Source organism: Myxocyprinus asiaticus, chromosome 48, assembly GCF_019703515.2.
Source record: "Myxocyprinus asiaticus isolate MX2 ecotype Aquarium Trade chromosome 48, UBuf_Myxa_2, whole genome shotgun sequence".
Taxonomy (NCBI): domain Eukaryota; kingdom Metazoa; phylum Chordata; class Actinopteri; order Cypriniformes; family Catostomidae; genus Myxocyprinus; species Myxocyprinus asiaticus.
Genome location: NC_059391.1, coordinates 18,199,848 through 18,212,716, shown reverse-complemented (window position 1 = coordinate 18,212,716; position 12,869 = coordinate 18,199,848). Strand labels below are relative to the sequence as shown.

At 41.0% G+C, this 12,869-nt stretch overlaps 1 protein-coding gene across 2 annotated transcripts in view; it reads left to right on the top strand.

The window, feature by feature from the left end:
* The window catches only part of LOC127437814 (chromatin remodeling regulator CECR2-like), a 60,432-nt gene that overhangs the window by 34,454 nt on the left and 13,109 nt on the right, over positions 1-12,869 (top strand). For both annotated transcript variants that reach the window (XM_051693003.1, XM_051693004.1), the window contains exons 2-5: positions 9,756-9,850; positions 12,212-12,395; positions 12,551-12,678; positions 12,789-12,866. In XM_051693003.1, coding sequence (XP_051548963.1) covers positions 9,756-9,850; positions 12,212-12,395; positions 12,551-12,678; positions 12,789-12,866 — 485 coding nt within the window. The remainder of the gene's footprint in view (positions 1-9,755; positions 9,851-12,211; positions 12,396-12,550; positions 12,679-12,788; positions 12,867-12,869) is intronic.

The following is a 12,869-nucleotide window of genomic DNA, read 5'->3' as shown; positions in this document are numbered from 1 at the left end:
TAGCAGATGACACCACATTCATCTGCCTCGTCCGCGATGGTGATGAGTCTGCATATAGACGGGAGGTTAATCAGCTGGCTGTCTGGTGAGGTCACAACAACCTTGAGCTGAATACACTCATAACAGTGGAGATTTGTTTGCCCTGTCCCACCACCATCCTCCTGAAGAGTACTGTGGCAGCAATGGAGGCTCTACCATCTCTCAGGACCTGAAGTGGGACACCGACATAGACTCCATTGTGAAGAAGGCTTGGCAGAGGTTTTACTTCCTTCGCCAGTTGAGGAAGTTCAACCTGCCACAGGAGCTGCTGACACAGTTCTACTCGGCTGTCATTGAGTCTGTCCTGTGTACATCTGTAACTGTCTGGTTTGGTTCAGCCACCAAAACAGACAGAAGGAAACTACAACAGACAGTCAGGACTGCTGAAAGGATTATTGGTGCCCCCCCTGCCCACCCTCCAAGACCTGTACATCTCCAGAGTGAGGAAACGTACAGGTAGAATCACTCTGGACCCCACACACCCTGCCCACTCCCTGTTTGAACTGTTGCTCTCTGGCCGGCGCTACAGAGCACTGAGCACCAGAACATCCAGGCACAAGAACAGTTTTTACCCTCGGGCCATTTTCCTCATGAACAATTTAACTGCCTCAGGACTCCCCCATATGCAATAATGTAAATGCATATCTCATGTAGATATGTAAATTCACATATTTAATTCAATACTGAACATACCCCTACCTTGCACATATATTATCACTTGCACATGGATATACACCATTCTGTTACATGTGCTATTATTTATACTCTTACCTTGTTTTATATTCTGTGTCTCACTGTAATGTTCTGTGTGCACTTGTTTCTCCTATCACCAAAACAAATTCCTTGTATATGTGAGAACACTTGGCATAAAGCTCATTCTGATTCTGATGATGCTGTGCCCTGCGGGCTTCCATCATGTTGCACACATAATGTTTTAGTTTATAAATAGATTTAGCGCTTAACTTTCTTCTTCCCAAAAATTCTGAAATATTTTGTATTTTTTTTTGTACTTTGTAATTGTGGTGAAAAATAACTGTAGCGAAGTTGATTACTTCATTTTCAATCAACTCAAGTAAAAGTACTATTATTTATGCTTAAAGTAGAAAAATTAGAATTAAATTAAAAATTAAAAATGTACTCAAGTACTGTAATGAGAGTAGTTGTAATTTGTTACTTTCCACCTCCGTGTGTGTGTGTGTATATACATATATATATATATATATATATATACACAGGTGCATCTCAATAAATTAGAATGTCATGGAAAAGTTCATTTATTTCAGTAATTCAACTCAAATTGTGAAACTCGTGTATTAAATTCAGTGTACACAGACTGAAGTAGTTTAAGGCTTTGGTTCTTTTAATTGTGATGATTTTGGCTCACATTTAACAAAAACCCACCAATTCACTATCTCAAAAAATTAGAATACATCATAAGACCAATAAAAAAAATTTTTTAGTGAATTGTTGGCCTTCTGGAAAGTATGTTCATTTACTGTATATGTACTCAATACTTGGTAGGGGCTCCTTTTTGCTTTAATTAATGCCTCAATTCGGCATGGCATGGAGGTGATCAGTTTGTGGCACTGCTGAGGTGGTATGGAAGCCCAGGTTTCTTTGACAGTGGCCTTCAGCTCATCTGCATTTTTTGGTCTCTTGTTTCTCATTTTCCTCTTGACAAAACCCCATAGATTCTCTATGGGGTTCAGGTCTGGTGAGTTTGCTGGCCAGTCAAGCACACCAACACCATGGTAATTTAACCAACTTTTGGTGCTTTTGGCAGTGTGGGCAGGTGCCAAATCCTGCTGGAAAATGAAATCAGCATCTTTAAAAAGCTGGTCAGCAGAAGGAAGCATGAAGTGCTCCAAAATATCTTGGTAAAAGGGTGCAGTGACTTTGGTTTTCAAAAAACACAATGGACCAACACCAGCAGTTGACATTGCACCCCAAATCATCACAGACTGTGGAAACTTAACACTGGACTTCAAGCAACTTGGGCTATGAGCTTCTCCACCCTTCCTCCAGACTCTAGGACCTTGGTTTCCAAATGAAATACAAAACTTGCCCTCATCTGAAAAGAGGACTTTGGACCACTGGGCAACAGTCCAGTTCTTCTTCTCCTTAGCCCAGGTAAGACGCCTCTGACGTTGTCTGTGGTTCAGGAGTGGCTTAACAAGAGGAATACGACAACTGTAGCCAAATTCTTTGACACGTCCATGTGTGGTGGCTCTTGATGCCTTGACCCCAGCCTCAGTCCATTCCTTGCGAAGTTCACCCAAATTCTTGAATCGATTTTGCTTGACAATCCTCATAAGGCTGCGGTTCTCTCGGTTGGTTGTGCATCTTTTTCTTCCACACTTTTTCCTTCCACTCAACTTTCTGTTAACATGCTTGGATACAGCACTCTGTGAACAGCCAGCTTCTTTGGCAATGAATGTTTGTGGCTTACCCTCCTTGTGAAGGGTGTCAATGATTGTCTTCTGGACAACTGTCAGATCAGCAGATTGTGTAGCCTAGTGAACCAAACTGAGAGACCATTTTGAAGGCTCAGGAAACCTTTGCAGGTGTTTTGAGTTGATTAGCTGATTGGCATGTCACCATATTCTAATTTTTTGAGATAGTGAATTGGTGGGTTTTTGTTAAATGTGAGCCAAAATCATCACAATTAAAAGAACCAAAGACTTAAACTACTTCAGTCTGTGTGCACTGAATTTATTTAATACACGAGTTTCACAATTTGAGTTTAATTACTGAAATAAATGAACTTTTCCACGACATTCTAATTTATTGAGATGCACCTGTGTGTATATATATACACTATATTGCCAAAAGTATTCGCTCATCTGCCTTTAGACGCATATGAACTTAAGTGACATCCCATTCTTAATCCATAGGGTTTAATATGATGTCGGCCCACCCTTTGCAGCTATAACAGCTTCAACTCTTCTGGGAAGGCTTTCCACAAGGTTTAGGAGTGTGTTTATGGGAATTTTTGACCATTCTTCCAGAAGCGCATTTGTGAGGTCAGACACTAATGTTGGACGAGAAGGCCTGGTTCGCAGTCTTCGCTCTAATTCAACCCAAAGGTGCTCTGTCGGGTTGAGGTCAGGACTCTGTGCAGGCCAGTCAAGTTCTTCCACACCAAACTCACTCATCCATGTCTTTATGGACCTTGCTTCGTGCACTGGTGTGCAGTCATGTTGGAACAGGAAGGGGCCATCCCCAAACTGTTTCCACAAAGTTGGGAGCATGGAATTGTCCAAAATCTCTTGGTATGCTGAAGCATTCAGAGTTCCTTTCATTGGAACTAAGGGGCCAAGCCCAGCTCCTGAAAAACAACCCCACACCATAATCCCCCCTCCACCAAACTTCACAGTTGGCACAATGCAGTCAGACAAGTACTGTTCTCCTGGCAACCGCCAAACCCAGACTCGTCCATCAGATTGCCAGATGGAGAAGCGTGATTCGTCACTCCAGAGAACACGTCTCCACTGCTCTAGAGTGCAGTGGCGGCGTGCTTTACACCACTGCATCCGACGCTTTGCATTGCACTTGGTGATGTATGGCTTGGATGCAGCTGCTCGGCCATGGAAACCCATTCCATGAAGCTCTCTACACACTGTTCTTGAGCTAATCTGAAGGCCACATGAACTTTGGAGGTCTGTAGCGATTGACTCTGCAGAAAGTTGGCGACCTCTGTGCACTATGCGCCTCAGCATCCGCTGACCCCGCTCTGTCATTTTACGTGGCCTACCACTTCGTGGCTGAGTTGCTGTCATTCCCAATCGCTTCCACTTTGTTATAATACCACTGACAGTTGACTGTGGAATATTTAGTAGCGAGGAAATTTCACGACTGGACTTGTTGCACAGGTGGCATCCTATCACAGTACCACGCTGGAATTCACTGAGCTCCTGAGAGCGGCCCATTCTTTTACAAATGTTTGTAGAAGCAGTCTGCATGCCTAGGTGCTTCATTTTATACACCTGTGCCCATGAAAGTGATTGGAACACCTGAATTCAATTATTTGGATGGGTGAGCGAATACTTTTGGCAATATAGTGTATATATATACACACACACACACACACACACACACACACACAGTTGTGCTCAAAAGTTTGCATACCTTGGCAGAAATTGAGACATTTTGGCATTGATTTTGAAAATATGACTGTTCATGCAAAAAAAAATAATTAAGGAGTAGAAAGGATAATGATCATATGAAGCTATTTATCATCACATAGTTGTTTGGCTCCTTTTTAAATCATAATGATAACAGAAATCACCCAAATGGCCCTGATCAAAAGTTTACATACCCTTGAATGTTTGGCCTTGTTACAGACACACACAGGTTTAAATGGCAATTAAAGGTTAATTTCCCACACCTGTGGCTTTTTAAAATGCAGTTAGTGCCTGTGTATAAATAGTCAATGAGTTTGTTAGCTCTCACGTGGATGCACTGAACTGGCTAGATAATGAGCCATGGGGAGCAGAAAAGAACTGTCAAAAGACTTGCGTAACAAGGTAATGGAAGTTTATAAAGATGGAAAAGGATATAAAAAGATATCCAAAGCCTTCAAAATGCCAGTCAGTACTGTTTGATCACTTAAGAAGTGGAAAATTCAGGGATCTCTTGATACCAAGCCAAGGTCAGGTAGACCAAGAAAGATTTCAGCCACAACTGCCAGAAGAATTGTTCGGGATACAAAGAAAAACCCACAGGTAACCTCAAGAGAAATACAGGCTGCTGTGGAAAAAGACGGTGTGGTTGTTTCAAAGAGCACAATACTTGTTGACCCCTCTCCAAACATAGCGCTTATGGTTGTGACCATAAAGCTCTATTTTGGTCATGTCACTCCAAATTACAGTGTGCCAGAAGCTGTGAGGCGTGTCAAGGTGTTGTCGGGCATATTGTAACCAGGCTTTTTTGTGGCATTGGCTTCTTTCTGGCAACTCGACCATGCAGCTCATTTTTGTTCAAGTATTGTCATATTGTGCTCCTTGAAACAACCACACCGTCTTTTTCCAGAGCAGCCTGTAACAAGGCCAAACATTCAAGGGTATGTAAACTTTTGATCAGGGCCATTTGGGTGATTTCTGTTACCATTATGATTTAAAAAGGAGCCAAACAACTATGTGATAATATATGGCTTCATATGATCACTATGCTTAAATACAAATGTTTTTTTTGCATGATCATTCATATTTTCAAAATTAATGCCAAATTTTCACAGTTTCTGCCAGGGTATGCAAACTTTTGAGCACAACTGTGTGTGTGTGTGTGTGTATATGGATGTGTATGTATATATATATATATATATATATATATATATATATATACACACACATTGAAAGTGATGGTTTATAGTTAAAAAGTACTTAAATATTGATCTTTTTCACACCAAAAGTGATCGTAACGCTTTAACCGCTGGAGTCGTATGGATGACGTTTATGCTGACTGAGCTTCAAATGTCGGATCATCATCCACTTGCATTTTAAGGAACTACTGAGCTAAGATATTTTTCTGTTTTTCTTCAAATGTGTTCTGCTGTAGAAAGAAAGTCATACACACCTGGGATATCATGAAGGTGAGTAAATGATGAGAGAATTTTAATTTTTGGGTGAACTATCCCTTTAAGAGTTACCAAATTTGTCCAGACCATAACCCATTTTGTTACAGTGGATTCATTTCATAACCTGACCAGTCATCTCTGGACTTCCTGGCCAGTACCAACTGTCATCTTCATTAAGGTGTTTCACAGATTCCTTAGACTATTGAGTATCGGGATGGGTAAATCAATAGCTTTTAGATTGTTAATTTCAGTCAGCCCAAATACATAATGAATTCAGCATGTTAAGCATAACCACCAACTTTTCTCAGTAAGAAAACCAAATAAGGATATTTTTTTTTGTTTTTTTCACCTTAAACACAAACGTGTCTCATCCTGTTTTTCAAGCTCTCACTTTTCCTCCTGCTGACACTAGGCTCCTGGTTTCCGTGCCTCTCCACAGCCAGGAGGTGTGTGAGCTGACCCTTTGTGACCCTGTTCTCTCCACCATTTCTCTAGAGAGAAGCAGCAATCTGTAGCTTGAGTGAATCTCACAATGAATGACTGGGCTGCCTCTATTGCCCTTGAGTTCATTTTGTAGTGTCACTCTGCTCTGGATGGGGAAAGGGGGAGGATGTTTTATACTCGAACTGAAAAGTGTTCCCTGTTGCCTGAGGGACTGAGCCGCTAGCTGAGGCCTTGCAAAAGAAAGCAACTAGGGTGCTAAGTCGCTAAGCTCTTGTGATGAGGCATCAAGGAAAATGGACGGGTGATGGAGCACTGGTCATTTACACATCTGCTCTCTTGGTCTCGCCTTCCGTCTTTGTTCGAATGGCATTGGCATTCTGAGGAGAGAGTAGTGCATGCTGGGTTGGGTTGTGCTGGGTCAGTGAAGGAAGTAGGCTTTTGCTAGCTGTAACTTTGGGCTCATGCTGTCACTTAGCTTCTTTTAGGTCCTTTCAGTATGCTGGAGTTTGCAGTCCCACTTACTGCCGCTTGATAAACCCCCAATAGCTCCTATACAATTGGGGAATAAGGGGGTCAAGGTTAAACTTGGACCTCAGTTCCATCTTGTTGATAGAAGCTTAACTGAGAACACGGAGAATGTCTTTGTTTTAGGGCTGGGACGATTCATCGACGTAATCGACGTCATCGATTACGGAAATACGTCGATTTGCATAACATGCGTCGGCGCGTTGCAGTGGAGTAATTAAAATAGCAGTGCCCGGTTTAAGTATGGATTCCCCCGAAGAACAAGCTGCAGCTAAAAAAAAACTCACCCACGGTCATCTAAAGCGTGGGAGTATTTTAGCCAGAGACCCAACAATGTGGTGCTGAGTAAGCTATGCAAATTGAAAAAGGCTTATCACAGCAGTACAACCGCCATGAACGAACACTTGAAGCGAAAGCATCCCAGAACGCTTCGTCAAGACGGCAGCAAGGCAGCACCGTAAGTCCTGTTTACTTTTTGTCCCCACCCAAGCATGACATATTAGTATTACAACACGTGTTTCTGTTAGTAGTAGTCACTTTAAATTGATTTTCTAAATGTTTCCTCATCGCCCCCATGTTAAAAGTAATTTCTGCACCACTGCTAACGTAGGGTGACCATACGTGTCCTCTTTTTCGGACCTTAAAAAAAGCGTACGGGCGGGATTTCTAAATTTAGAAACGGCTTGCGGCTTTAGTTGCATTATGATGTGCATCTGGTCTATTACTTCATTGTGTGTGCACGCGTATTTGCATTGCTTTAACCCTTCTTTGTAAGTCCCGCCTTCTCGCACACCAATTGGTCAATTATAAGAGGCTTGCAGCAGTTATTGGCCAAGTTCCTGCCTGTCAATCTCTCCGCGAACATGCGAAGTGCTGTTGTGTTCGGCATCAAACAGTTGCTTGACAGCAGCAGCAAATGACAGCTGAGTGGAAACAATGTCCAAACGAAAGTGCAAATTTACAGAAGATTTGCAAAAAAATTCCCATGTTTTCGTCCAGGTCGAGATCCGTGGGAAGCAGAATGTATGACATGTAAAGCTGGCACTTATGTGTCAGTTGCTAATAAAGGTGCAAGTGATTTAGAAGCACACATTAGCTCTGCGAAGCATAAAGGGTCAGCAAAAGGTAAAAGTTCATCAGCTAAATTAATGGACTACTTTTTGCGAGCAGGTAAAATTATCACATTGCTTCATTTTCCATGGCCATCCAAAATAATAGTAATAGTAAATGAAGGTACACTCATGGCATCAAATATTTTATTTTAGTACATTGACATTCAAAAGAATGTTGGAAATTTTTATTTATTTATATATATTTTTATGTTATGCTAATTGTGTCTTTTTCACTGTATTAAAGTTTGCATTCATAGTAACACTGTTTTTTGTTGCAGAATAATGCCCTGCAGTGCACACTTTCTTGTACATTTGTTTGTGTTTAAGAGAAGATGATTTAATAAAATATTGAAATATTAATGAGACAAGTTTTTATATTTATTTTGGGTTAATTGTTATATTAATCAAGTAATAATTATAAAAAATCTTTAGAATAATCGGCAAATTAGTCGTAAGATTAATCGACTAACCGGAAAAAGAATCGTTAGATTAATTGATTAAAAAAATAATTGTTAGGTGCAGCCCTACTTTGTTTGCTCTTGAGTGTCGCTACCAAGGATTTTACTCCACAACCAACTGCCCAGTAAGGCAATTGTTCTTATAATGCTAAACGTTTCCAAAATCTTGGTTTTGTACTCTCAAGGCTCAGGTATACTTTGTTTTTGCGTGTTCTGGATTGGCTCGCACCTGGTAGACCACGTTGCCTTTGTGAGTATACTCTTCTGACCGCAAACCAATATGAACGTGTTTGACACATGCCCACTACAATTTCTTTGTGATACTCTTTTAGTAGAGTCAATAGCCAGCGCATGTGCCGATGATGTGCACAGACGATGACCACGTCCGTGAGTCGAGAAAATCTGGCCGGTGCGTCGTTAAGACACATGGACTGGCTAATAAAAAATTTATGTCACACATACTGTGTGCGGAGCGATCAGTAACACGGACAACCGAAGTATACTCGGGTCTTTAGTATGCCCATGTTAATCCATCTTGACAGTTATTTATTGCTTACTGTATTGGTCAGGGTTTACCTAATGTTTTTAATGTCCATTTAGCTGTCTAACTGCAAATTTACTGAATTGTCATTAAGATTTTTTGACACTTGTATCCAAAGCAACTTACAGTACACACAATACAGGGGAAAATCCTCTTGGTGAAACCTAGGGTTTTGTCCAAGTGCATAGTGGTGTTCATTCATGGATTGTCCCATGTGGGTATTGAGCCGACAGCCTACAACACAGCACAGATCACAGAATATTTGCATATCATGCTGTGCGGAATTGATCACAAAATCGGAGTCTGAATCGGAGGTGCCAGAACACCGTTCCGAGCCATTCCACCCAAAGTTAACCCCTGATTGCAAGTCACTGTGACGTGCCTCTTAGAGCTTCTGACAAACCAACCAATCATAATTGACCTTAGGCTAATTTTCATTAGCATGCAAGTGAGGAAATAAAACAGAGATATGAGGATATCCTTGTCAAATGGTGTGTTAAAGTGCAAATGTGTGCTTTGTAGCGGTGCAATCTTAGTTTAAAAGATCAAATTTACAATGACCCCAAGAAGCCAAGCACCGAACATTTAGCGCTTATTCAAAGCTTGTTTGTTCTTGCAAACAAAGTTTGTCAGTTTGGCTCCTGAACTGGCTAAGGTTGAGTACCACTGCTCTACAGGCAGTTCCTTATGACAACAATTTGTCTGTCTCTGGTTTCTGTCATAATGCCTAATGCCAACCTTATAAGTTAGTCAAACACTTTGTTATTGCACTCCTGTCCAATACGTTTAGCTCTAGTTACCTAAAAAGTTCTGAAACAGAAGGTTATATCGTTTCACTGAAATGTCAAACTAACATGTGAAATTCATAAATCTATGTTACTACCACGAGAGCCACATGCAATGTGCCGTTTGTTAGCCAGGATGTTTTCTCATGAGTGAGAGAACTGTGTAAATATGTCACGCTAGGACATTAAATTGGAAGTTCATAAAAGCAGCCGCTAGTTAAACTCAACACTGATTTAATGGCTAACCTTTTTTCCCTGCTGTTCACTGTTTTTTAGGAACTTGAGCAAGCACTACTGAAACAAGACCAAGACTTCCTCTCAGACCTCCTCTGCTTGCTGCTGCAAGGATGTTACCAACGCAGCGACATCACGTAAGTTACCCTGCTCATAATCATCTTTCATTGTTTTTTGTTTTCAAGCCGTTCCAACTGTGAATGTTTTTGGGGATGCTTTGGGTGTTTTCACAGCCCTCATCTGTGCTCTTGAAGAATCTTGAACAATGTTCGAACTGTGGTTCTCAACTGGTTTTGCTTCTGCTTGTGTGTAATTTCTGTACCACTAGCATCACTAAATGGAATCGCAAAAATAAACATTGTTCAAACAAATTCCAGAAAACTCACTCCGTCTTCCATTGGATTTACCAACAGATAGTCTCACCTAAACTCACATCAAAGTTGCTGTGGGAAACGGAGGAATGTTCTGATAGTACTGCAGAGCCAATGTTATACTTATTAGTGAAATCAACCTACTAATGCCTTACTTGCAGTTGACTCTGCATATTAAGCTGGGATACCAGAAATAAATTTAACATAAAAACATGACAGCTTCAGTGTAATCTGGGTAGTATTTAATTTTACAGAGATTTTGTACAAGATTTTCGAGGGGATGTCTTTGTTGGCATTGCCTAGTTTTGCTTCTACCAAGTGATGGATACATTTGCACAAAAATCTTTGATTGATTGGTTGAGAACCATTGTGTTAAAGTGTGTACATGCTATTGCCCAACCCACATCCTGTGTCTGACTCAGATTCCGTTTATTCAACATTATGTGACCAGTTGCCAATAGTAGCGCTATAGTTATGGAGCTAAGTTACCTGCAGCAGTAGTGGGTCAAGGAACCATTGGCCCCCTTTCCAGTAAAGTGTGCGAGTTATTGTGTGAGTCAGTGCTATGATGAATGACTGGGCCCTAAAGGGAGCTCAGTCCAGTAGCAGTGCCTCATCAGCAGCAAAAAGGAGCCATGTCGATGACTAGATAGGCAGGAATGATTCCATTTGTGCACTCAGGCTGCCTGTTAACTGGACACTGGGTTTTATTGAATTCGACAGCAACTGGCATCCAGGGGGAGGCCACATGGCACTGGCCTTTCACAGAAGTGCCCTTTTCATTCTACATGTGCTAAACACCCCAGCAGAATGGGGGAGGGAGTGTTACGGATGAGAGAGAGAGAGAGAGAGAGAGGGGGGGGGGGGGGGAGAAAGAGAAGGATGGAATGGCAGGGGGGCTGCAGCTGTGAGAGAGAAATCATTCTGCTTTCTTAAGATAAGCCTCCTTTCTACTCTATCTTCACTGTTGTTGTCCCAAGGCTCACCCTTGCCCTGTACCTTGATACAGGAACTGGGTTTTGGGTTGATCAAATTGACCCCACCCGGAACTAATATTTGTTTAGGCACTATCATCACAAAAACACACAGCGCTTTCTAAGCAGAATTTAAATCATATGAATAATTGATTAGTGAATTATAATAAATTAAAAGGATGAGGGTGTTCCTGTAAGGCCCTAACTTGTCTGCTTTTTGACAAATAAACTGAATTATATAATACAGATTGCAGTATACTTAATGGTTCTTGACCTCTCATATTTGACTAGTGTAAGATTTTGTAGAATCACTTCCTGCTGTCACAGGTCTTGACAAACAATTTTAGAGAAAAAGTTTACCATAAATTAATTCTCATCTTATTTACTCATCCACATGCTGTCTCAAACTTTTATGAATTACATTCTTCTGTGGAACACAAACACAAGCAAAGATATTTTGAAGGATGTAAGAGGTGTTTTTTCAATTGGGTCCCAAAAGTTTTAATCTCAAAAAAGAAGAAGCAAAAAGTTAATCCAATACAATCGCTTTGTGTGAAAATGGACCAAAATTGAAGTTCTATTCACTATAAATCTTGATGTCGGCGGTTCTCTCAACATTCATGAGAGAAGCTTGTTCACACTTCCAAGCACCTGACTTAAATTTTGCTCTGTTACTCACCCAAATCGGGTCGTACTGGATTATAAAATATCTTAATTTGTAATCCCCAGAAGAAAGTCATGAGTTTGAGATGGCAAGAGGGTGAGTAAATGATGAGAGAATTTTCAATTTTGGGTGAACTAAGTCTTTAAGTTCCAAATCAGTGCTGCTTTACATTCAGTATTGCATTATTTCATGGGCCCCATTTATGTCTGGTATTAAAATTTGCATTGGGCATTCTGTTTGAAACAGGATGACACCAAAGACCAGAGTAAATGGGGTCCAAAACATTTTGAGATCCACCTCGAATATGGTAGAAAATGCATGTAACCACATTGGACGTGTACTTGTCCATCAATCAAACTCAGTGCTAAAAACTGGAGTTTTACATTTTGCTGGTTACGTGTGGTTTTGAATGGAAATAACTAAAGCAAAATAACACGCAGTGGCATGCACACAAAGTTCAGTTAAAGTATTTTTTTTTTATCCTTTCAGGATTCAGTCCTTTAGCAGTTACCTGGAAGATATTATCAATTACCGTTGGGTACTGGAGGAAGGCAAGCCCAACCCACTGAATGAGCACACATTTGAGGAGCTACCGCCCCGCACACAGGTGGAGCTCTTACACAGACTCTGTGACTATCGTCTTGATGCTGCTGATGTCTTTGACCGACTCAAGGTAGCAACCTTGTTTATGAGCATCATTTAAGAAACAGATTTTGCAAACATTTGTTTTAGGCTCACCATGCGGTGAGCCTAAACAAATGCTTGCAAAATCTGTTTCATAGAAGTGATCAAAAGGGTTTTGGTCTAAAAGAGATCCTGGGTTTGCAGGGCCTGGATGCAGACAGTTTGCGTGTTGAGCCTCTGGGCCAAGATGGGGCTGGAGCCCTCTACTGGTACTTTTATGGTACGCGGCTGTACAAAGAGGAGCCAGTCAAACCAGTGTCTCCCCAATACAGGTATAGATAGTCACAAGAGGCTGCAATGCCACATGGTTAGAAAAACTTAAATGTATGACAGAAATTGTGAGTAACTAGTGTATCTCAATTCATGCATACCATTTTCACAGTGAGACTCATGACAAAGTGCCTGAGAAGAAAAGAAGAGGGAGGCCACCAAAGAAGAAGCTTGAGGATACACTTCCAATGTA